The following is a 26,148-nucleotide window of genomic DNA, read 5'->3' as shown; positions in this document are numbered from 1 at the left end:
TCTTGGGCAGATTATATTGACACATCCTTTCTTACCCTGTTCTTTAAAGTGTAAATTGAGTTTAATAATAGTACCTTCCTGATAGGTTTATTTGTGGATTAACTGAAATACTGGTTTTAAAGGATTTAGCATGGTGTCTGGAACAGTCAGTGCTCTAGAAAATGTTTTGTTCTCATTCAGTGTTATCACTGATATTTTTAAGAATTATTTCTCTGTATTTGACTGCTGTCAGTAGATCTAGATGATTATTGGAATTTATACCATTTCTATAATGTTTGACAGTTTTTATGACTTTCCTTAAACCCATAAGTTAGTAAGCTAGTTTCTATCATAATTCTTAATATCCTGAGATAAAATCAAGATCTGATGTTTTTATGGTGAACAGTAATGCCTCATTAATGAGCTGTTGGTTTTTTCCTTGAAGCCAGAACTAAAAAGAAACTGGGGGAGGAGGGGTATCAGTAATAAATACAACTTAAATATGAAGCAGAATAATATCACCACTTTAGAGATCATACAGTTATAAGCTCAGTGTAATGTGAATGTTTTCCTTCCATTTCTCCCTCTTAGCCAAGTTCTAAGGTAGTAATAAAATGAAGGAAGAAGGAATATGATTATAGACAAGATAATAATGCTGCAGAAGACCAACATGGTTCTTTATAAATAGGTCTTTGTCAGAGTTGTTGGGCCTGGAAAGGTGATTATTTAAATTCTAAGCACTCTGTCCAGTCCCTGAAGTCACCTCTTTTTTTGCCTTTTTCTTCTGGATGAAGAGAACTCTTCTGTATTGACTCTGCATTCATACTGTTTGCCTTGAAATAAGTTTCTGTCACATTAGAGAAGTTTGCTTTGTTCATGGATTTGTCTTGAGACAGGCAGATAGCCATATACCCCAGCTGCTTACCAGGCCTTTTTGATTGGGAACTCCATCTTCCCTATGTTGTTTTAATCTATGGCCAGTGAACTAATAAAAGTTATTGGCTGAACAGTTGGTTAAATCTCAGGGCAGGTATAAGAATGCATATTACAGATTTATTCTGGAAAGCCTCTTAAATCTTTCCACCTGTGTCCTGCTGAGTGTGAAGCATGTTAGATAGGCCAGGAAGCAGAGAAACTCCATTCCCATGTTGCTGAATATATTTTAAAAATTACATCTTTCACATTTGCTTCAACAATATGCAGTATTTATTAAAGACATTCTAATATTGTGGAATTTCTCTTTTTAAAGTAAAGGAAACAAAATACAGTTTTAAAATTGGCTTTTCAAAATCCCAAACTGAAGGAGCAATATTAATAGTCATTCAAAGTTCAGAACAAAGGAGGCTTTCCCATGTGAACAACAAATAGTAAAAGAAAATCCACTGGTTTTCATCTTTGTTTTCTTTTTCAAAGGCCAGTGTCTATTTTCCTCTTTGCTTAGTTTACTTAATGTTCTATTTTCCTATATTTTGCTTGTTCCTTTTTTTTTTTTTTTCTTATGTCAATTTGTGAAACTCTGGGTTTTGGGCATTTCTGTCTGCATTCTTCCATGCTTTCTTTGGTCACATTTCTCTATCCCATTTTGAATCTTATGCTTTTCCTCCTTGATTGCTTGCTCTTTAGTCTCTTCTGTTTCTGTCATCTGTCTTGTGCCACCCTGCTCTCCTGGACATAAAGAATGCCAGTGACCTCATTTTCCTGTTTTGTTGTTGTTGTTGTTGTTGTTTTTCCGCTGTGCCACTCCATGTGGGATCTTAGTTCCCCAACCAGGGATCAAACCTGCACCTCCCTACATTGGACGCGTGGAGCTTAACCACTGGACTGCCAGGGAAGTCCCTCCTGGAATTTTTTTAAACGTACATACTTTCATCTCTGGACTCATTCATGTTTTGTCTGTCTGTCTCTTCCTATGAATTACTGTGATCTCTATCATTGTTGAAAAAAGATTCATACTTCTTTTTTCATATGTCCTTGTACTTTTTAACCCTTTAACTTCTTAATTCCTATAGAAGCTTTGAACATTTGTGAAAAGAGAAACCCTAAGTTACTTGTAATTAGTAATAGCGTTGTCTTAAAAATCAAAAATTCATAACGTTTTAACTTAAATATTATATTTTGAAGTTAAAATACAGAAAGAAAAATTAATGTTATACAATTGTTATCCAACTAATGTTTCAAAATGTATTCTAGAAGTCATAAGAAAGTGTCAATTTTTTAACAAAATGCCTATTATATTTTTAAGTGTCAAAAGTGAACTGAGACTCAAAGAAAAGACTTGTGATATTTGTGGTTGATAAATTTCATTATTCTCTATATAGCTAGTTATGATTAATTCATTTCCTGTGACTCTAAAAGCTTGTGATTTTTTTATACTAGTTGTACTTTCTTAAAATTGTAGTAAGTACCAAATATTTGTTAACATAATTACCTCAATTCTCTAGAAATTATTTTGGTCTCTATTTTTCATTAGAAGCAAAAGTACCTGTAAAAATATTAGACATATTGAGACTTCCAAATTTCTAGGCGTGAGCTGGGAATCAGGCTTCAGATTGGTAAATAATCTCAATAGCTTTTCTTCAGTTGCTTATTTGTAAAATGGAATGAAGGAAACCAAGCTACTTGCAGATCTAGAAAATCCGAAGCTATCTACCAGAAGTTCTAAGCAATCACTATTGTGGCCACATATAAATACACAAAAATCAATAGTTGCTTTGAAATAACTGTTTAGGGAACAAAATTTTTAATAAAAAGAGTAGGGAGGCATAACTCCTTACTCCTTGATGTGGACTGCATATAGTGAACTTTCATCCTAAGAATTCAACATGGAAAGCAGGAGAAAAAAAAAAAGAGTAACTTTACCGTGGAGAAATCTGACGGGTATACACCTCAGCAATGTGACCATGGTCAACATCAACATTATAAATCATGCTGATAGCACGTACCCTTGATATGATGCAATGGTAATTACACTTTACATCTTGGTCTTTATCCCAGTAACCCAAAACCCAGTCTTATCATGAGAGGAATATCAGATAAATTTTAATAATGGGGCATCCTACAAAATACCGAACCAATATCCCTGGAAACTGTTAAAATTAAGAAAATTGAAACCATAAAGCATCTTTTCTGATCACAATGCTATGAGATTAGAAATCAACTATAAGGAAAAAAACTGCAAAAAACGTGAACATGTGGAGGCTAAACAACATGCTATTAAACAACCAGTGGATCACTGAAGAAATCAAAGAAGAAATCAGAAAATACCTGGAGATAAATGAAAATGAAAATACAATGATCTAAAACCTATGGGACATAGCAAAAGTAGTTCTAAGAGAGAAGTTTATAGCAATACAAGCTTAGTTCAGGAACCAAGAAAAATCTCAAATAAACAACCCGACCTTACACCTAAAGCAACTAGAGGAAGAAGAACGAACAAAACCCAAAGCTAGTAGAAGGAAAGAAAGAATAAAGATCAGAGCAATAATAAATGAAACAGAAAATAAAAAACAATTAGAAAAGGTCAGCGAAACTAAAAGCTGGTTCTTTGAAAAGATAAACAAAATTGATAAACCTTTAACCAGAATCATCAAGGAAAAAAAAAAGGGGTGGGGGGAGAAGGCACAAATGAATAAAATTAGAAATGAAAAAGAAGTTATAACTACCACCACAGAAATACAAAGGACCATAAGTGACTACTATAGGCAACTATGCCAATAAAATGGACAACCTAGAAGAAATGGATAAATTCTTAGAAAGGTACAATCTCCCAAGACCAAACCAGAAAGAAATAGAAAATATGAACAGAACAATCACAAGTACTGAAATTGAATCTGTAATTGAAAAATTCCCAGCAAACAAAAGTCCAGGACCAGATGACTTTACAGGTGAATTCTATCAAACATTTAATGAGAAGCGCTAGCACCTATCCTTGTGAAACTCTTCCAAAAAACTGCAGAGGAAGAAACATGCTAACTCATTCTATGAGGCCACTATCATCACCCTGATACCAAAACCAGACAAAAATACCACCAAAAAAAATTACAGGCCAGCATCACTGATGAACACAGATGAAAAAATCCTCAACAAATACTAGCCAACAGGGTGAAGGGAAAGCTGAGATGAAGTGAGAGAGTAGCACAGACATATATATACTACCAAATGTAAAATAGATAGCCAGTGGGAAGTTGTTGTATAACAAAGGGAGTTCAACTCGAGGATGGAAGATGCCTTAGAGGACTGGGACGGGGAGGGTGGGGGGGGAGTCGAGGGAGGGAATATGGGGATATGTGTATAAAAACAGATAATTGAACTTGGTGTACCCCCCCCAAAAAAATAAATAAAATTTAAAAAAAAACAAAAACACTAGCTGAACACAAACTAAAAAAAAAAAAAAAATACTAGCCAACAGAATCCAACAGTACATTAAAATGATCATACACCATGATCAACTGGAATTTATCCCAGGGCTGCAAGGATTTTTCAATATCTGCAAATCAATCTGTGATACACCACATTAACAAACTGAAGAATAAAAACCATAAGATCATCTCAAAAGATGCACAAAAAGCTTTTGATAAAATTCAACACCTATTTATGATAAAAACTCTTCAGGAAGTGGACATAGAAGGAACCTACCTCAACATAACAGGTCATATATGACAGACCCACAGCTAACATTATACTCAATGGTGAAAAGCTGAAAGTATTTCCTCTAAGATCAGAAACAAGACAAGGATGTCCACTCTCACCACTTTTATTCAACATAGTTTTGGAAGTCCTAGCCAAGATGATCAAAGAAGAAAAAGAAATAAAAGGAATCCAAGTCGGAAAAGAAGGAATAAAACTGTTACTGTTTGCAGATAAAATAATACTGTACATAGAAAACCCTAAAGATGCTACCAGAAAAGTACTAGGGCTCATCAATGAATTTGGTAAAGTTGCAGGATACAAAATTAATACACAGAAATCTGTTACATTTCTATACACTAACAATGAAAGATCAGAAAGCAAAATTAAGAAAACAGTCCTATTTACCACCACATCAAAAAGAATAAAATACCTAGGAATAAACCTACCTAAGGAGGCAAAAGACCTGTACTCTGAAAATTATAAGATGCTGATGAAAGAAATCAAAGACAACCCAAACAAATGGAAAGATGTACAGTGCTCTTGGATTGGAAAAAAATCAATATTGTTAAAATGACTATACTATTCAAGGCAATCCCTTGAATTCAATGCAATCCCTATTAAAATACCAATGACATTTTTTACAGAACCAGAACAAAAAATTTTTAAACTTGTATGGATACACAAAAGACCCTGAATAGCCAAAGCAATCTTAAGAAAGAAAAACTGAGCTGGAGGAATCAGGCTCCTTGACTTCAGACTATTCTACAAAGTTACAGTAATCAAAACAGCATGGTACTGGCACAAAAACAAATATAGATCAATGGAACTGAAGAGAAAGCCCAGAAACCATGCATGTATGGTCAGTTAATCTATGACAAAGTAGACAAGAATATCCAGTGGAGAAAAGACAGTCTCTTCAATAAGTGGTACTAGGAAAACTGGACAATTATATGTCAAAGAATGAAATCAGAACATTCTCTAACACCATATACAAAAATAAACTCAAAATGGATTAAAGACCTAAATGTAGGACCAGATACTATAAAACTCTTGGAGGAAAACATAGGAAGAACACTCTTTGACATCAATCACAGCAGTATCTTTTTGGATCCATCTCTTAAAGTAATGGAAATAAAAACAAACAAATGGGACCTAATCAAACTTAAAAGCTTTTGCACAGCAAAGGAAACCATAAACAGAATGAAAACACAACCTATGGAATGGGAGAAAATATTTGCAAATGAAGCAACTGACAAAGGATTAACCTCCAAAATATATAAACAGCTCATATATCTCAGTGTCAAAACAACCCAATCAGAAAATGGGCAGAAGATCTAAATAGACATTTCACTAAAGAAAACACACAGATGGCCAAAAGGCACATGAAAGATGCTCAACATTGCTAATTAGAGAAATGCAAATCAAAACTACAGTGAGGTACCACCTCACACCAGTCAGAATGGCCATCATTAAAAAGTCTGCAAATAACAAATGCTGGAGAGGATGTGGAGAAAAGGGAACCCTCCTACACTGTTGGTGGGAATGTAAATCAGGACAGCCACTATGGAGGACAGTATGGAGGTTCCTTGAAAAACTAAAAATAGAGCTACCGTATGATCCTGCAATCCCACTCCTGGGCATATATCTGGAGAAAACTATAATTCAAAAAGATGCATGCACCCCAGTGGTCACTGCAGCACTATTTACAACAGCCAAGACATGGAAGCAACCTAAATGTCCATCATCAGAGGAGTGGATAAAGAAGATGTGGTACGTATATACAATGCAATATTACTCAGCCATAAGAAAGACTGAAATAAAGCCATTTGCAGCAGTATGGGTGGACCAGGAGATTATCATATTAAGTGAAGTAAGCCAGACAGCAAAAGAGACATACCATGTGATATCTCTCTATGTGGAATATTGTTTTCAAATGATACAAATGAACTTATTTACAAAAGAGAAATAGACCCACAGACATAGAAAACAAACTTACGGTTACCAAAGGGGAAAAGTGGGGTGGGGGGATAAATTAGGAGTTTTGAATTAACGTATATATGCTATATATAAAATAGATAGCCAACAAGGACCTACTGTACAGCACAGGGAACTGTAATCAACATTTTGCAATAACCTATATGGGAAAAGAATCTGGAAAAGAATAGATATATTTATGTATAACTGAATAACTTTGCTGTACACCTGAAACTAATACAACATTGTATATCAACTATATACTTCAATTAAAAAAAATATTATCAAAGTGATCAAAAACAAGGAAATTCTTAGAAATTGCCACAGCCAAGAATAGCTTATGGAGACACGACAACTAAGCCTAATTGTGGCATCCTAAATGGGATTCTGGAACAGAAAAAAGGATGTCAGGTAAAAGCTAAGCATATTAATCTCCTAGGGCTGCCATAACAAAATACCACAGACTGGGGAGCCTAAATAACAAATATATTTTCTCACAGTTCTGGAAGTCCAAGATCTGAATGTCAGCAGTGTTGATTTCTGTTGAGATCTCTCTCCAGGACTTACAGAACAGCTGCCTTCTACCTGTTTCCTCACATGACCTTTTCTCTGTGTATGTGCTCCTAGTGTCTCTTCCTCTTCTTTTAAGGACATCAGTTCTCTTGGATTACGGCCCCACCCTTATGACCTCATTTTAGTTACCTCCTTTAAAGGCTCTATCTCCATATACAGTCACACTGAGAGTTAGGGCTTCAACATTGAATTTGGGGGGAATACAATTTAGTCCATAATACTAAGAAAATCTAAATAAACTATGGACTTTATGTAACAAGATATCAGTATTAGTTCATTAAGTGTAAGAAATGTACCATATTAATAATGTAAGATAGTAATAGGGAAAATTGATTTAGGGGTATAAGGGAACTGTACTATCTGGTTAATGTTCCTGTAAATCTAAACCTTTTCTAAAAATAAAATTAAAATTAATTTTGAGAAATGTTTTTTTCAAGAGTAAGAAGTAATGATCTTTCCTGGTAAGATGCCAAAACTATGTTAATTGAAACAGTGGGAAACAGTACAGGATAGATTATTCAAGAAGTGAAATTGGGACAACTAAGTAACTCTTTGGGGAAAATTAATTACAACTTTATCTTACCCAAATACTAAAAGAAAATTCTAAATTGATAAAAAATTAACAAGTGAGAAAAGGACTGTCAAAGTACTAGAAGAAAATATAGGTGGATATTTACATGGCCTTAATGTGAGGAAAGACTTCTTAAGTATGACTTTAAAGACAAACTTAAAGGAAGACACTGCTCACTAGGACTGTATAAAAAAATTTTTTTAAGTTCTGTATGGAAGCAAAGAAGGAAGGAAAAAGGAGGGATAGAAGGAAGAAAGGAGGTGAAACTCAAAATTTTTAAAATGACAAACTACAAAGTTTATTTGCAGTTTTTGTGATAAAATATATTCTTAATATATTAATTCTCACAAATCCATTAGGAGAAGATGAGTATGCCCTTTTTTTCTAATGGGCAAAGGACGCAAATATATATATCAAAAAGAAATACAAATAGCCAGAAACATTGAGGGGCTGAGGAATCAGTTCTCTTGGATTAAGAGAAACAGACTAAGACAGTGCTGACGAATGTGAATTATTGTTTTCAGAGGGAAGTTAGATCATACATATCAAGTGCCTTAAAAGAGTACAAATCTTTGACCTAAGGATTCTTCTCATAGGAGTAAAGATTGTTACAAATGACAGAAGTATCTTCAAATAAAAATGGGGGATTCATCAGCATGGGAAGCTTAAGGACTGGAGCTAGGGCACAGCTGGGTCAGAGAGTTGCGCCAGTGTCAGGAATCTCCGTCTCCTGGCATGATGTTTGAACCTCATTCTAACTGTGTGAAGTAAATAGGGTGTTTATTACCGTACCTGCTTCACAGATGAGGAAAGAGAGGTTCTGAAAAGCAATGTGACCTCCCTACAGAAACACTGACTGAATTTTAACTCAAACCCAGGTCTTTTGACTTCAGTCCACAAAAGCCTCTATAAAAAGCGTTAGAGAAGTTCAAAGGCAAAAGTAGGTCCTGAGGCCCAGGGCAGTCAGATTTCTAAGGCGAAATGGCAGTTAAACTGGGCTCTGGAAGCTCAGGGGATGTAAGCCAGTGGGAAGGAGGCGGTAGGGCATTCCAGAGAAGTGACATGGACAGAAGTATGCTGCGGCCCATCGCTGATACAGAGCAGGGTGTGGTTTTTTCAGAGGCTCAACGGTGGGTTAAACTTGAAAATTATTTTGTCTCACTGAAATTTCTTTAAAAAGGCCTGTTTTTGCTTTTCAAATACAAGTTTCCTTTCAAGCCCTCTTCCACCAAAAAAAAAAAAAAAACTTTAAACCAGATCATTTCAGTTTCTCTCCATAGTCCCTTAAGAATGATAAACTTAAGGGCTTCCCTGGTGGTGCAGTGGTTAAGAATCTGCCTGCCAATGAAGGGGACACGGGTTCGAGCCCTGGTCTGGGAAGATCCCACATGCTGTGGAACAACTAATGCCGTGAGCCACAACTATTGAGCCACAACTACTGAAGCCCACGCGCCTAGAGCCTGTGCTCCGCAACAAGAGACGCCACTGCAATGAGAAGCCCAAGCACTGCAACTAAGAGTAGCCTCTGCTCTCCACAACTAGAGAAAGCCAGTGTGCAGCAAGGAAGACCCAACACAGCCAATAAATAAATAAATAAAATTTTTTAAAAAAATTATGATAAACTTAATAACCAGGAATTATTTGGTTGGGTTTCTTAAGAATTCTAACTGAACAGAGAAATGAGAAGCTGTCAACACACTATACTAACGACAAATTATGTACATGACCAAGTTTCACAAAGGCAGGGCCTTTGAACCCAAGTGGAGGAAGGCTGTCTGAGAACAATATATGCATTTTCCCCCCACCTTATACTTCGAAGGATGAGAATACAGAAAACAGATGCCAATCATTAGGCAGTTTAACTGGCTCATTTGAGAAAGATGGGTTGGAGTTTTGTAGCACAAACTTAATGGTGGTGGAAATATTTTGTTTTAGGTCTTAGAATATTAGCCTTTTCTCTAGTATTGTAGAGTTTGAAAGAAGAGTTACTTATCTGGAAAACTGAAAAGCTTATAAACATCCAGTGGACACCTGAACAACGTGGAGGTTTAAGGCACCCACCCTCCATGCAGTTGAAAATCCACTTACAATTTATAATTGACCCTCCACGTACCTGGTTCCTCCACACAAGTGGTTCCACAGCTGTACAATCAAGCAATCACAGATCACATAGTGTTATAGAATTTACTCTTGAAAAAAATCTGCATATAAGTGGACCTGCGCATTTCAAACCCATGGTGTTCAAGGGTCAACTGAAATTGCTAAATAATTTGGAATTATCTATTAATACTCAAGGAGAAAGGTGAACAAAACCAGGTTTTTAGAGGTTACTGGATACCCAGAAATATGTGTTTATTCAGCATTTACTGAGGGCATTCTTCTTGCCAAGCCTTAGTGACCAGTGCTGGTACAAAGGCCAGTAAAATAAAGCCATCTGCAGTCTAGTGAGGTAAGCTAAACTAAAAACATGTACAGAAGAGGACCTTAACCCTACCGGTAAAAGAGCAGGACAGGCCAAGAGAGGAGTCAGGAACTGGTTCCCAGAGGGGATGACACCTCAACTGAAGCAGGGAGAGAAGTGTGTCACCAATACAGAGGCAGCAAGGAGGCAGGAGAGAGCAGGAGGAAACTGCAGGTAATTCAGGATGTCTGGAGCATAAGATGTGAAGATGACATGGGAGCTTAGAGAGAGGAACAAAAGCCAAGTCACAGAGGCTAGGTAAGAAATTTGGGTTTCATTATTTAGACAATGGGGAACCACTGAAGGATTCAAAAATAGGACAGTTTTCATGGCTAAATCTGCATTTTTGAAAAATATATATGTAACAGAAAAAACCTGGATATCATCATCAATCATAAGGCACTCCTTACTAACTTGATGCCTGCGAAGAGACTGCCAGACATCCACCCTTACAGGGTCAGGCTCTTTGGCTCTGCTCCTCTTGGACCTCCAGCTGAATGGTGTGTCCCTACCTAGCATCCTCATTTTAGGAAGTATAGAGAGAAACCGGGACTAATTCCAGAGAGCTATGATTAAAGGCAATAAAGTGATAAAAATTTACAGTGAAAATTAATTGCCTTTTTTTTTTTTTTAAATCAAGTACTCATCTAATAGAGAGGTACCTTTTCCCAAAGAGGCTCCCACGTGGCTCAAGACATTTTTGGAACTTCTTTTCTAATTGCATTAAAGGCCAGCCTGGGAGCCACACAAATTATATTCTTGCCTCTTTATAGTTGCCTTTTCAAAATGTTGTATTCCAAAATAAGCACTACCCGATCTGTTTTTATCCTATTCACTAGACTTAGCACTGAATTAACTTTTGGTTTGTTCCTAAAGTTAAATACATCTTCACAATATGAAAGTTTGTTGCCTCTGAAGACCTTCAATCAAGTACCTAGTGAACTACTTACCAGCCACAAGTTTCTTGACCGTGAATCTCTCAGGTTGCCTGTGAAGTGGAGGTGAATAACATATTTCCCACCTACCCCCATAGTTATTGTGAAAGCTCTTCATAGACTACTATGTCAGAGAGTGCTCTTCTTATTGTTGCCTCACATTTTTGCAGGCAGTTCCAAAATGTACATTTGTTCCGGTATCTTTGTGTTCATCTCCCCTAACAGACTGTTCACTTTAGGAGAGCAGTGCCTGGGTCATATCTGGTTTTATTTCCCTGAGGTCTGATACTGGGTGTCACTTAAAAAGGCTCCAAAGTTTGCTGAGTGAATAATTCAGTGTAGTTCCTTGCCTTTGCCTCAGACTATGTTTAAGAAATGGATAATACACCAGAGATTATTCAGTTAAAATAGGCTCAGAAGCCACGTAAGCTTCTTTATGTGAGTAGTTTGTCATTAGGAACCAGCTGTTCTTCTTCTCTGAAGGGGCCAGGACAAATGGCTGATGAACTCAATCAATCTGAAAGTGTAACGGCTCTTAAACTTTAATGCTATGGCCCTAACTTTGGCTGTTTTTTTAAATCACCAGCAAAAATTATAGATTGCTGATGTGTGGGCCTCATCCTGGGACAATTAAGTCAGTACCTCTAGAGGTGGAGGCCTGGCATTGATAGTTTTAAAAACTAGCCAGGTGATTGTAATGTGCAGCCTGTGTTTGTTGCAGGGCTCTGGGATTAGACTTTGAGAAATATTGCTTTAAAAGAAATCCTCTCTAGTTCTACATTCAGTATTATAGGCAATGGGAAAGAACATAAGACATGCTCCCACCACAGTCTACAGGGAATAAAAACTAGCCATCACTGATCAGAGAGCAGTGGAAAAGCAACGATCAGTGTGCATTGAGCTACAAAAGGTCATGAAAAGGTGGACCTATGCAGAGCTCCAGACTTTCTGCAGAACCTGTTAGACACTTTAGATGTTTCGCATAAAAATAAAAGACAGTCCCTGTCCACAAAAGGAGGTTAAGTGTTAGTTTAGCAGACGAGCTAGTTCCAGCCAGAGGTCCTGGCCAGGAAGGGGGGGGGGGGTGGTCTAAAGGCTTTGATTCCCAGCACCAATCACCATTCTCAGCACCGAGAACTCAGACTGTCTCAAATAACTGATGCTCACAATTAAGTAAACAAGCAATTACAAAACGGTAAGAGCTGATGAAAGAAACCAAATAATAAAGTTGGTGAGCTAGGAAGATCCAGTTGTTAGAGGGTTTTAAGTGTCGGGCTGAGGTATTTCAGTGGAATACAACAATGGATAGTTTTTGGTCAAAGGGATGCTAAAAGGAAATGTATGAGAAAGATTATTATAGAACCTTTGGAGGTTAGAAGAAGTAGTACAGACATAAAACAGTTAAGACACCTACAACAATCTAAGGGTTAAGTTGGTAAGTTCCTATATTAGGGAGACTTGGAAATGGGAAACAGTGGTTTATAGAAAAATATAGCTGTTTACATAAGCATAAATAATTTAAATGCATTTCTGTCAGAAATGAGCTATTAATATTGGAATTCTATATTGCACTACTTACTGTATGTCTGAGAATGAGTACCTCTTTTGCTTTCCCAATTAATATTAACTGCTGTCGTATCTTAATCTATTTCACAATTGTATGAGAGTTTTTTAAAAATGTATGTCAAATTAGTCAAGGTCCAGGTCCTTTTCAAAGTGTCACTTGTTTGTTTTTGTTTGTAATTCCACACAGTCTCATAAAAGAGAAGAAAAATAACGGACTTACTTGTTTGGGGGCTGCACCCCTCAGGTCTGCAAGCCTTGTAGCTTGTCGTTGCCCAACCATGAGACCGAAGAAAGAGCCCAGAGACAGCGACAGAGACATCCAAGATGTGTTGGATAGGGGATCTTACAAGTCAGAAGCCAAAGGTCCTGGAGCAACACCCACCTATAAGGCAGACAGCGGGCAGGATGTAGCAGCAATCTTAGCTACTGGGGGTGGAGAAGGAGGGTACCATTTATAGGGGGAATTGATGCCAGGTTGGCTTATCAGTTACCAGGGAAACCAGCAGAGGAGCATGTCCCTCCCAGCCCCTCAGGTTAACAGTCCTCAGGGGGGCAGATGTTTCCCTTTGATAACCTAGCTTGGTGGAGTGGTTCTGGTCTGAGCATTCGAACAATCACCACCTGGGACAGGGAGCAAACACATAAGCGGTTACTGATAAATCAGGCTCCGTGCTTGAGAGGGAAGATCAGTCATGTGAGTAGGTGAAGTAGGGACTGGTTGAGCAGGGGATGTATGGAGAGCAAGAGACCCGCCATCTTGAGTGGCCTGATCATACACAGTCTTTCATACCATTATGAAAATGGTAAGCCTCCGTATTTCTATAACCACGAAAGTCAGTGTTCTTACTTGAGAATCTGATCTTATGTAAAATTGTTATTAATCAGGACTAAATTTTTGTCTTTGCCTTCAACCAAACAAGTTCTAAAATTTTCACATGTAAATGATCAGTGTGTAACCCCAAAAGCTTCACTGCTCTTATTGGGCCAATTCTATGACCAGCCACAGAGTGGATAGTATTGAGGTATTGGTACATACAAGGTTGTAAACGACCAGACCTTATGTACTTGAATTAAGTCTGTAAGTCTGCGTGTGTATTCTCACAGGAGACTGTAAAATGCAGGCAGGCTTTCAGTTCCTGCAGTCTGTGACTTATGGAGGCACACGGGTCAGGAGTTTATGATGCTGAAAATCATAATGACTGTTTTGTTTTGCTTTTTAAAATGAAGTGAACCAAGCCTGTTGAAAGATAAATGGGTGACGCATTTTGATTATGTTTTTATTTCGATTGAAGGTTAAATATTATTGCTGAGTAACCAGCCATGCTAAGTATTATGACATTAAAGTATCATGATATTAAAGTTGAAGTAGTTTGTAAGCTGATAGCCCCTTCTTTCCTTTGGGCTTAGGTTTGTTATTAATCAAAATGTTGGACTTTAGTGCAGTGGTGCATGAAACAGTGGAAGAAGACAGCTACTTTAATTTACAGCTTTCTGTTTTTTCAGATTGGTAGGAGAATCTTTTTGTAGACTCTGTGTTGTTGTTCACATGTCTAAATTTCATTTCTTATACCAAAGCCAACTAAATCTAGTAGTTGTAAGATTCTCTCATGGCATAGAAAGGAGGAAAGTGCCTTTTTATGGTTTTATTTGACAAATTCTGGTAAAGTCATTTTTGAAACATGGACAGTCCCTACTAGAAATGATTATTACAAAAAACCCATCTCTCTTTTGGGATAATTTTTAAAATAAAAGAATCTATATGGAAAGGTATTAATAAGTTAACTAATATAGTGGTTTTTGTATTTTTATATCAACATAGGAGTACTGAATAAAATTGTTTAAAGGGAATGTGATTCCAGCTACTTTCTCGTTTGGACGTAGGCATCAGCACAAGTCATTTGGAAACCTGCTGCGCACTTAGCGAAATACAGTCTAGAAGTCTGGGCTCCCCATGACGTGCGATAAGGACCTTTAACAGGACAGTCTTACCGCACTTCTAAACTTAGTCCTCATCAGTGGTAATACACTTAATAATTTCTGAAGAGCTCACTCTGTAGGGAATGCTGCATAGACTGTTTAAGTAGTATCAAAGAAAAAGACCACCTCTCAATATCTGGAAAAAAAAAAAGCTTAATTTATTACTTAAGTAAGAAAGAGCTTGCTTTTACGCACAGTCTCTCTGAGCAAAGCAGGTTGCAAACCTTAGGGAGCGTTTTGGGATCAGGGATTGTTTAGGGGGTAACATCAGCCTCAGATGCACCATTATTCAGGAGAGACTACTGGTGATTGGCTTTCAGAAGCATGTTCACTGGAGTGGGTCTGCCACTGACTAGCCAACTTTCAAAAGTATGAGGCTGTCACTGATTATTTGGCTTTCAGAGGTGACGTGAGTTATCATTGATCATTTTGGCCTAGGCAAGTCACCATTAATTGATTAAATCATATTTGATTGATTCAGTCTGGTTCCAGTGGTCACTTGCCACCATGGCTGGAAAATAATTAGCCTTTTGCTAGGAGTTGGGGATTGTTTTATTCTCAGATGCTAATACTTAAACAGTATAGAAAATTGAAAGCACAAGAAAATCAGAAATGCAGATGTGCTTTACCTCAGTAAGTTAAAGTAGACTCTAGGTCATCCACATAATAATATCACTGATACTCATTGCATTCTAATAAGCTTTTGTGGGAAGGAAGAGGGTGGGAATGGTGATAAGATACAACTTGTCAACCCTGGTGAACTGTCAGCCCTACTGAACTCTTTGCAATTGTAGTATGAGTAATATTGTAACATTTCATTTCCCTCACAAAATCTTTTTAGGATTCTTCAAAATCTAAGTATATCCATGGGAATTTTTAACATAAGTAAACTTCACTCAGCATTTGTGGTGCTACAGGAAGAAAGAGTGAGGGAATTTCTCCTAGTACCTATTGCCCAATCTCTGCTTATGTAGGGAAAAAGAAATCACTGTAATATTTGGGTTTCATCTGGACGTTACAACTGACATGTGGGAAGTGTTAATCCTTCAGGCTATTTAGCCCTATCTGCTGTGATAAAGAAAAGGGTTGGGTATGCCTATTTTAAAAATTGCTTAAATATCTAGTGGGAAAAGCCTTAGCAGTTTTGTTTATATATAAAAACTGAACTTTTCTCTTTCCAAATTCATTCAGCTGCCCTGGAATCTGGTTTTGGGGCCTCCCTATTTGTTCCTGGCACCTCCTAATGGGGACAGAGCTCATCACTTACATATTTCTCTGCTGCTAAGCATAGCCAGCTTATGACCACTTAGGATTCAAGCACATGTTGATACCTTAAGACCAGTAAGCATTTGATAAAGCAGGAAAGCAGGGTGGTTAGATTTGCTGTAATCAACAGTAAGAGGAGGAAATTAGTCCATGGAGCCATGCCAAAAGCTCAGTTTCTTTTTGTACAAAAAATTTTTTAAACTCAGCAACTCTCCAGAAAAGGGAGTCATAACACCACTTGAACAGGAATTTTCTGAACACACTCCCTACTTGATCCATTTAACTACTGAAAACAAAACAAAATCAGATAGGGCTGGTTTATGGTTGGGAGTTTTGCTCTGAAACCTGGCTGAGTGTGCTCTTTATAGGAATCTGACAGAATGTTCTCTGAGTTTAGCTGAAGGAAGACTTCTGGGTAGAACTCTTAACCTTCCATCAGGGAAGGAACCTCAGGTGAAGTCTGAAGCAAAGAGACTCACTACTAGAAATACAAATGAACAAAACAAGCTCCAGACATGTTTTTCAAATCTGTTTCCTGAGAAGTTGGTTTCCATGTGGTATAAGCACCAGTAAACAATAAACGCATCTTGGTGTTTTGTACCCTTTTAGTTCATTATGCCAAGACAAGTATAGTGCAGAATTTCTACTTTTAGTTCTCATGCCAAAATCAGTGAACCATCTCTCTCCTGCTTTAGGATGTCGCATGTACTTCAGTTTGAGGATAAAAGCAGAAAAGTGAAAGATGCAAGCATGCAAGACTCAGACACGTTTGAAATCTATGATCCTCGGAATCCAGTGAACAAAAGAAGAAGGGAAGAAAGCAAAAAACTGATGAGAGAGAAAAAAGAAAGAAGATAAAATGAGAGCGACGGCAACCAGAACTAGCTGGAAGTGTGCCTGCCGTAAGTGGTCTTATAACAGCCATTGTTCCCAGCAGCACCACTTGAGGGTGTGAAAAGTATTTTTGAACCTGTTGTCTGGTTTTGAAAAACAATTATCTTGTTATGTAAATTGTGGAATGATGTAAGCAAATGCTGTTGGTTACTGGTATATTTTTTTTGCCTAATTGACCTTTTATATTGCTAAATCTGAAATAAAATCACTTTCCTTCTAGTTTACATGTTAACCGTTTGCAGACTGTGCTAACCTGTTTGTATCTTTTTACCCTAAAATATGTGACGGCTTCATTTTCAAGAATTTTTATAAGAAGTTTTTACAGAAAGAATATTTAAGGGAAACTTCCTCGGCATTCTGTTACAACAGTACTAACTTTGAAATATAATTTTAAAATTATGTAATGTAAAGATTGATGGTTTTGTTTTACATATAAATATCTAAAAAGAGCCATATCAGTAAGATTCAGTAGCCTTAAATCCTAAGGAATGCCTAAGTGACTGTTCACACCTGCGTCTAGGCCAATGCCTGGGTTTAACTGATGCAGTCAAGACATTAACACACTAAGTAATAGGAGCCAAGCTTATTGCACACCCTGGCCTGACACCAGGCTACCTGCCCACTCCTCTCCCTTCTCAGCACAGCACCAGCAGGAGCACATGCAGAGGTCCCATCCTGGCAACAGAGCGCATTGAGAATTTAGTCTTTTATGACAATCAGTCATGCTGGTTATTCACTATGTATTATCTATACTATTTAGTCAGTGTTTTCTAGAAACTGAATGCCAAAACTATACTTCAGGTTAACTTTTATTTACCTATTAAAACCTCACCAGCCATGTCTTTTCAGATAGTGTCTCATCAGCTCTCCCTTTTGAAATGGAATCCAGTAAGCTTTGTTTACAGCACTTGCTCCCACAACGTAGTCTCAGACATTACACTATAGCAGCAGCAGCAGCACTTACAGCCATGTCAGAAATGCAGATTCTTGCCATACTACCCACCACCATCACCCCATCCAGACTAATGAATCTGAAACTTTGATCACAGAGGGCTTGTTAAACAGACTGCTGGCTTCACTGCTGGTGATCCAATCTTTGGAGACTGGCAATATCTAGTGAAGTTAAAAATGTTCATATCCAGTGACCCAAAATTTCTAATCCTAGGTCTGTCCCCTAAGGAAATTCTCACATATTGCTCAAGGGGGACCTGTACTAAATATACATTGAAGCATCAACCAAAGAGTGGACAGATAAGTTGTTGTATATGCATGCTGTGGAATACTCTATAAGCAGTGAAGATCAGTAAACCCGAGTTGTGTGTATTAGTTTATCTTAAAAACAATGTGAGGAAAAGGCAACCTCCTATATAAAAATTTAAAACACACAACTCACCATTATATACTGTTTATGGATATACACATATAGCAAAAGTATAAAAACATAAAAAATAGCGGTTACCTCTGAGGAGGCAGAAGGAATACACAAGGGGATTCACTTGTGTCTGTAATGTTTTATTTCTTTACGTTTTGGTATGCCTGAAATATCTCATAATTTGTCCTTTACACTCATATCTAGATCCGGAGGTGAGAAGACAGAAGGACAACCCTTTCTTTTCTGCTTCAGAAGTAGGATAAAGTTTCAAAGAGGAAGAAGAGAGGGATATGATAAAGGTGTTCTGGGGAACATATGCAAAGCCACCAAAAAAATAAGCCAGTGTTTGGAAATGTGCCTTCTCTTTCCCTCACCACTGTAATATCAATTGTATTACAGATATTCACAAAGCAAAATGTTGTTTTCTAAACTCACAAAGTCTCTGCTGGTTATTATGGAAAGTATTACCACTGGATCTGTTTGTGTTAAGTACCCCATAGGTTTCTCTACCATTCCTCCAAAACTGTGTCCACCTAAAACAGTGTGGTTTTATCCCTAAAACAGAAGGAACCACAGGCCTCTAGGGCACAACCAGAAGACTAGTATTTACAGGTTTAAAAAGATAACTGAATGGCAAAAGTAAAACAAATGCTCCTTATCCTACTTTAACTGCAAGGAGCAGAAAGGTCTGAAATTCTACAGAGATTAGAATCTTAGAATTTCACCATGAAAATAAAACTCATTTTGAATTTAACTGAATAAGAGCAATAACAATTTTTTAAAAGCTTAAGAACGTGGTTAAATTATCTGTTATATATGCTATTAAACGTGCTTACAAAGTAAAATCTTTGGAAATGTCACAGAAACGTGTTTGGGCCATGTGAATTGCCAAAAAGAAAAAAACAATGAGTTCAAAGACAAAAAAAGGAGAAAACATGTAAGAAAATTAGCCTTTATAGTTCATTCTAATTTTATATTTATTAGGTTTCTTTTTCTCTATGTGCTTGCCTTAGGGATGTTATCCTGAAGCAGTGAAGTCTGGTAGCCTTCTTATTCTTTGTCCACGCTGATGCTGGGCATTGTGGAGAGCAAAGAGAAAAGCAACTCCTGGCAATTTTTTTTTCTCATTTTCTGACAAGACGTTTTTTCGCTTTGGTTGAAGCTGTCGGCAAGGTGAAAGTTACAACTAACTCTCGACCTCTCCTTTCTCAATAGGTAATTGAAGAAATGCAGATCGCTCTAGAATTTTTAATGGTATAATATCAAAACGCACTTTATCACATGCCCTCAGCTGTCTGTATGCTCTGAGGCCACGCAGTCAGTAATGCATCTGCTGCATCTAAAAATGGGGACACCGTAGAACAAGGTCATTAAAAAGTGTGAGGAGATGAGTGTTTCGCTGCTGTTGTTTTTAGAACAAGTTCAATAAGCTATGGTGTCCTTATCAAACTGTCACTACCAAGTCCCTTGATAGGATCTGACGTGTGAGGTACATAAACCTGTGCTGTTGTATCACTATGGCCTGAATGGAAAAGGTTAGATAAATGCAGAATATTGCCCCAACATGCTGTTTAATCTTGGCGATAACAAGAAAGAAAATGGATGTGTGAAGTGAGTTACCATTGAGAGTTGTATCAGTATAAGCAATTTGTATGTACGGGGTGTAGAGAAGTTAAGAGGGGTTACATTCTTTAACACCGTCATTCACAAAAAAAAAAAAAAAAGAAAAGAAAAAAAAAGGCAGGTCTGGTTTCTCTATGACTTTGACTCCTTTCCAGTGACTCTATACACTTTATCATGGGGTACCACTTCTGCTTACTAGAAATCAGGAGATTTTCCTGTCCCACATGTATTTTATCTCCTTTCTTTTAGCTTTTAATGAAGAGAGGTGAAAACAGGAGCCATATTTTAGAGAAATCTTTTCTAATAAGGATACGATGAAATCTGAATTCCCAGGGAAATAAAACACCAAATCTTACTAAGATGGGTATTAGAAGTCCCCTGCTTGTAGAAAGAATACTCATTTATTCCCCCAAATCTTCCCTGACAAAGCCATACTCGAACATCTTTCTCACAGGTGCTAAGGGCTGTGCTGATCCCTGTGCACAGTTGTCAGTGGTGCACTGCTAAATTGGCTCCCTAAAAACACAGAAAGAAAAGCCATGATTTGCATCATTTGCTGACTTCTGTGGTGTAAATACTCTCACCATGGCTGATTTCAGGCCACCAAAGGTAGCTCCAGGATACAACTGGTTCTTTTTCCCATTCTGTTTCATTGCTAGCTATAAACTTATATACTAACTCTTGCACTGGCATAAAGAACTCACAAAGGTTTTTAACCTTTTTCCAAGATGACAGTCTACAAGAGTATTTCTCATTTATGTGATTACTTCAGACAATTTGGTGAAGTTCTAACTGTAGCAACATCTGCACCCTATGCTTTTTATGACTAGTTTGTACCTTTAGATTTTCTGTTGAGGGAGTTTTCCAAAGTCACTTGGCTCACATTTATTTTTCCCTCTGCTCATCTTTTTGCCTCGATTTAGTCCAAATCTCACGGCGGGGGGGGGGGGGGGGGGGGAGGATGGGTAAGAAAGGAAGAAAATGTAACTATAGTTCCTTGAATTATTCTGTAAGTGATAATGTACAAATCCATCATTTAATCTTTTTTGGAAGATAGTCTGGGTTAGGGATAGAGAATCCTACCTGGAGAGGAGACTGCTGCTAAGTGAAATGCAGACAGGAATCTGGTCTCTCTCTTCCACATCTGCTGGGGATTATTCCTTTAAGATTAGATCATTATATTAATTCATGTTACTTGATCAGCAAAAACATCTTCTGGAGGCTTTCTTCACAGCACCAGTCAAAAAGAAGGTGTTCTTAAAGAAACCATAAACAAGACAAGAAGACAACCCTCAGAATGGGAGAAAATACTTGCCAACAAAGCAACAGACAAAGGATTAATCTCCAAACTATGCAAGCAGCTCAGGCAGCTTAATTCCAAAAAAGCAAATAACCCAATCCACAAATGGGCAGAAGACCTAAATAGACATTTCTCCAAAGAAGACATACAGATGGCCAACAAACACATGAAAAGATGCTCAACATCACTAATCATTAGAGAAATGCAAGTCAAAGCCACAATGAGGTATCACCTCACACCAGTCAGAATGGCCATCATCAAAACATCTAGAAACAATAAATGCTGGAGAGGGTGTGGAGAAAAGGGAACTCTCCTGCACTGTTGGTGGGAATGTAAGTTGGTACAGCCACTATGGAAAACAGTATGGAGGTTGATTCAAAAACTAAAAATGGAACTACCATATGATCCAGTAATCCCACTACTGGGCATATACCCAGAGAAAACCATAATCCCCAAAGAAACATGTACCATAATGTTTATTGCAGCACTATTTACAATAGCCAGGACATGGAAGCAACCTAAATACCCAATGACAGGTGAATGGATAAAGAAGATGTGGCACATATGTACAATGGAATATTACTCAGCCATAAAAAAGAATGAAATGGAGCTATATGTAATGAGGTGGATAGACATAGAGTCTGTCATACAAAGTGAAGTAAGCCAGAAAGACAAAAACAAATACTGTATACTAACTCATCTATACGGAATCAAAAAAAAAAAAAAAAGGGAACTGATGAACCCAGTGACAGGCCAAAAATAAGGATGCAGATGCAGAGAATGGACTGGAGGACATGGGGTTGGGGGGGCAGGGGGCGAAGGGGAAGCTGGGACGAAGTGAGAGAGTAGCATAGACATATATACACTACTAACTGTAAAATAGATAGCTAGTGGGAAGTTGCTGTATAACAAAGGGAGATCAACTCAATGATGAGTGATGCCTTAGAGGGCCAGGACAGGGAGGGTGGGAGGGAGTCGTGGGAGGGAGGGGATATGGGGATATATGTATACATATAGCTGATTCACTTTGGTGTACCTCAAAAGCTGGTACAAGAACGTAAAGCAAATATATTCCAATAAAGAGCTTAAAAAAAAAAAAAAAAGGTGTTCTTAGTCTTTTAGAAAATTATTTTCTCATTCCATGATGCCAGAAATGATAATCATTGCTACAGTTCCAGCACTTTTTAATAATCAGGATACTTTTGAAAGCAGAAAACCCTTAAGTGACTTTCCCATTTATTTTCTGATTAATCTAGTTGGAGCTTTATTATTCAAATGCTTTAATAACAATATATTTGAAATGAAGGGCATCGTGTAGAAAATAAATGACTAAAGTATATATTCTATGGCTTGTTCTCAATGGTTATGAATAAAATTTGTGAATTACCTCTTTTTTTGTATGATGTGTGTAAATTGTTCTTTAACTTGCAATTTTTGAGGAAATGTTTTATTTATGGTAAGAGGAATGTGACATTTTATCTCTCTTCTAAACTTTTACTATATTATCGGTGTAAATGAATAGACTAACTAAGAACGGGTACTGTCTCCCAAGCAACCAAAGGATCAACAAGGGATTTTTGAATTAATTTAGGAAACTTACACACATTATTATGTGAGGCCTACGTCCATTTCAGAGCGAAGTTTCCTAGTGCCCATCACGTGGATTTCCTGTCCCATCAAACCTGACACGTCCATAACTGAGCTCATCTCCACCTCCCACCCCTTCCTCCACCAGACCTGCTTCATCTGCACTTTACCCATCTCCCCTATTAGCAATGCCGCTTTTCTGGTTGCTCACGCCAAATGGTTTGGATTCCTGTCTTTATCTCACACCCTGTATCCTGTCTGTTATGATTATCTGTTGGCTCTACAAAATATATCCATAATTTCAGCATTGTTTACCACTTCCCACGGCTACCACGACTACTAAAAAAGCACCGTAACCAGTCTCCCTGCTGTCACCCTTGTTTCCTTAACTTTATTAACAACATAGCAGCCAATTGAAACCTTTTAAAATGTAAACCACATTGTTACACTTCCCTGCTCCAAACCCTTCAATGGCTCCCCATTGTGTTCACAGTAAAAGCCCACATCCTCACCATGGCCTACGAGGCTCTAGATAATCACCACACCCTCCCCTCAATCTCTGACCTCCTCCCTTACTATGCTCCCCATCGCCCACTGTCCTAGCCACACCATCTGTCCTGCGATTCATCAAATGAGCTAGGTGTGGTCCATCTCAGGTGCTCCGCACTGGCCAGTTCCTCTCTAGATGCCTGACTCCCACACCTCCTTCAAGTCTGCTCAACTGGCCCTTTCTCCACAAGGCCTACAGGAACCAGTTTAAAATTGCAACCCAGCCCCACCCACCATGCTCAGTCTCTCTCAATCTCCCTCTCTAGTTATATTCAATGGCACTATGAACTCCTAAGGTCTCTGCCTTATTAACTTATTTAACTCTTACAAACAACCCAATGAAGCAGGTACAGACTCTTGTCATTTTACAGATGAGGAAACGGAGCCTTACAGATTTTAATTACTCATTTATTATCATTCACCTCCTACCATAGAATACCCTCCATGAGGACAAAGATTTTTGTCAATTTTCTTTACTGTTGATCCAGTGCCTAGAACCATGTCTAGCAAAGAGTAGACACTTAATATTTATTGAATGAATAAATAAACCAGTACAGCCCCTCCAATAAAACAGGATCCAATATAGCATTATTCCATATTTTATCATTTAATATTATCATCATTTCATAAAGTTAGGACATTTTTACACTAAAAATGAAGGAAGGATGTAAATTCAGTTCAGAAACAGCTCTAACATTTAAGTAAATTTAGCTTTTAAGAAAACCTTACTACATTGTCTTTTTCTCATTTTAACGTGTCACTTTGTCACAGGTGGGCACAGATCCAAAGACCATTTTGGGGAAACCTCTGGTCTGTAGGAAAACACACTTATACTTATATGGCTTCCTTGAGTACCTGCTCTTTATAGAAAGCAATATTTTAATTCCTGAGACTAGAAAGAACTGAGGCCCAACATGTAATGTGTAGAAAGCAAGGCTATAAGGCTTCAGACATGCAACTGATTTAACAGAAAAACTATATAACCTCTTAATATCAGTTTTCTTCTCTCTCATATGGGAATAATATCAGCTGCCTTACCTACCTAGCTGTCACAGCAAAAGGGAATAAACAAGAAAACCAAGCTTTTACAAAGCTTATAATGGTAAGAGCTAACATTTAATGGATACTTACTTTATTCCAGACGCTCTTGTAAGCACTTTATCCGTATTAACTTTTTTAATCCTTATAAACAACTCTGTGAGGTAGGCTCTATTATTATCTCCCTTTTACAAATGAAAAGGAGACTTGAAGCTTAGCAAAGTTAAGTAATTTGTCCAGGTCACACAGGAAGCAAAGCATCTGGAATTTAAAACAAGACTGAATCCAGTGTTTCATTTTGATCACTAGACTGCCATGCCTCTTGCTACACAAACCAGATTGTTTTACAATATATTTCTGATATACCTATAGAGTTTATAATCCAGTAGGTAGAGAGGGAGGCTAACATCCAGGAATAAAAACACAACACAGTGATTTCAGCTGAAAAGAATTATACATGTAAAAACTAAGTGAATGCTAGAAGGAACCAAGATTGTGGTTTGGTGGGATTAATCTAGAACTGCTTTGTGGCAGAGGGAATTCCGACCATAATTTGGAAGGAAGGGAGAACATGGCATCAAGGAGACAGGTCATGTTCCAGGTGGAGAGAACGTTATATGGACAAGCCATTAAGACAATGTGGGAGACAGTGATGTGTCTACAGGACGCCAAAACATCTGGTCAATTCAGTTTAAAAAAAAAAAACCTCCATCAACATAGTAAATTTCTTCAGTCAATCCAGATGTTTGGCGTCTTGTAGACAAAACATCCAGATGATTAACTGAAGATTTGACAGAGTTGCCTGAATTAACCAGATGTTGTAGCTTTGTATAGACACAGTATCAGGACGTTTGCCTGGCTGGAGTGGAGTCCAGCTGTGAAGGAGAAAATGGTCCGGGCAATGAGAGGGGACCTGGAGCTTGGATTGGATGCAATTGGGAGCTGCTGGAGGAGGAGGGTGATGGCAGTGATGCTTAAGGAAGAGGATGCTAACAACTCTGTGAAGAAAAAAATACGGTGAGAGGAAAAGTTGGAGACAGGAAAGAGGATGTGAGTAGAGTGCAGGTGTGTGTGAGGTAATTAGAGCCTGGACCAGAATCAGGCTTGGGAAAGCAACAGGAAGGAACGGATCTGAAAAACATTACAGAGGAAGAACAGGAAGTCATGATGGGCTAGACAAGGGAGTGAAACTGCACATCATCCCAAGGTTGCAAGCCTCCAGGCCTGGGAAAGCAGCTGCCGTCCACCTCACCATAGCAGTAAACCAAGAAGGACTCCCCAAGAGACCTGTCCCCTCAACCTCCATCCAGAGGCCAGAGCCACACCCACAGGCAGAGGGAACTTGGAGACCACAGACACAGCTCTCATGTAAGGTTCTCTATTCATTTTAGAGCCACCTAAATTGATTTCCCTTAAAGTCCAACTTCATGGAAGGGTTGAGAATGCTAGATTCAGATTGTCAGGTAGGTACAACTTCAGTGAAAAGTTTGAAAAGACAATATTTTAATGACATTTGCTTTTATACAATATATAACGTAAACCAAGATGTATAGGGGTATGAATAAATTAGATGAGATGAGATTAAGAGAAATTATATACTGCCTGTATTACCTAGTTAGCATTATAAAAGCCTGTAAAAGCCTGTTAACAGGCATAATTAATGGCCAAATTCAAGAATTTATATATTTTATTAAATCTTAAAATTTATGAAACCTTGGAATGTTCAACTCTTGGTTTGGATATTTTGCAGATTTTTAAAAATTCTAAGTTTATCTCATTTAACAAGAATCAAGTTTATATTTATTTAATAAATACAAGTAATCACAAAAATTCCAATTTATTAGGATTTGAACT

At 37.7% G+C, this 26,148-nt stretch overlaps 1 protein-coding gene across 4 annotated transcripts in view; it reads left to right on the top strand.

Moving 5' to 3' along the window:
- CWC27 (CWC27 spliceosome associated cyclophilin) overlaps nt 1-22,092 on the top strand; it is a 216,939-nt gene extending 194,847 nt beyond the window's left edge. The window contains exons 14-16 of one of the 4 annotated variants that reach the window (XR_009054770.1): nt 16,627-16,833; nt 18,402-18,496; nt 19,211-22,092. Coding sequence is in view for 2 of the 4 variants with exons in the window: in XM_057742584.1 (XP_057598567.1) it covers nt 16,627-16,789 (163 nt within the window). In the remaining 2 variants the exon portion in view is untranslated. The other 3 variants (XM_057742584.1, XR_009054771.1, XM_057742573.1) reach the window with 3 other exon arrangements.
- The last annotated feature ends 4,056 nt before the right edge of the window (nt 22,093-26,148 follow it).

This window comes from Hippopotamus amphibius, chromosome 1 (genome assembly GCF_030028045.1).
Source record: "Hippopotamus amphibius kiboko isolate mHipAmp2 chromosome 1, mHipAmp2.hap2, whole genome shotgun sequence".
Lineage (NCBI taxonomy): Eukaryota > Metazoa > Chordata > Mammalia > Artiodactyla > Hippopotamidae > Hippopotamus > Hippopotamus amphibius.
Note: the sequence above shows the minus strand (reverse complement) of the source record. Positions and strands in the feature narration are given on the sequence as shown.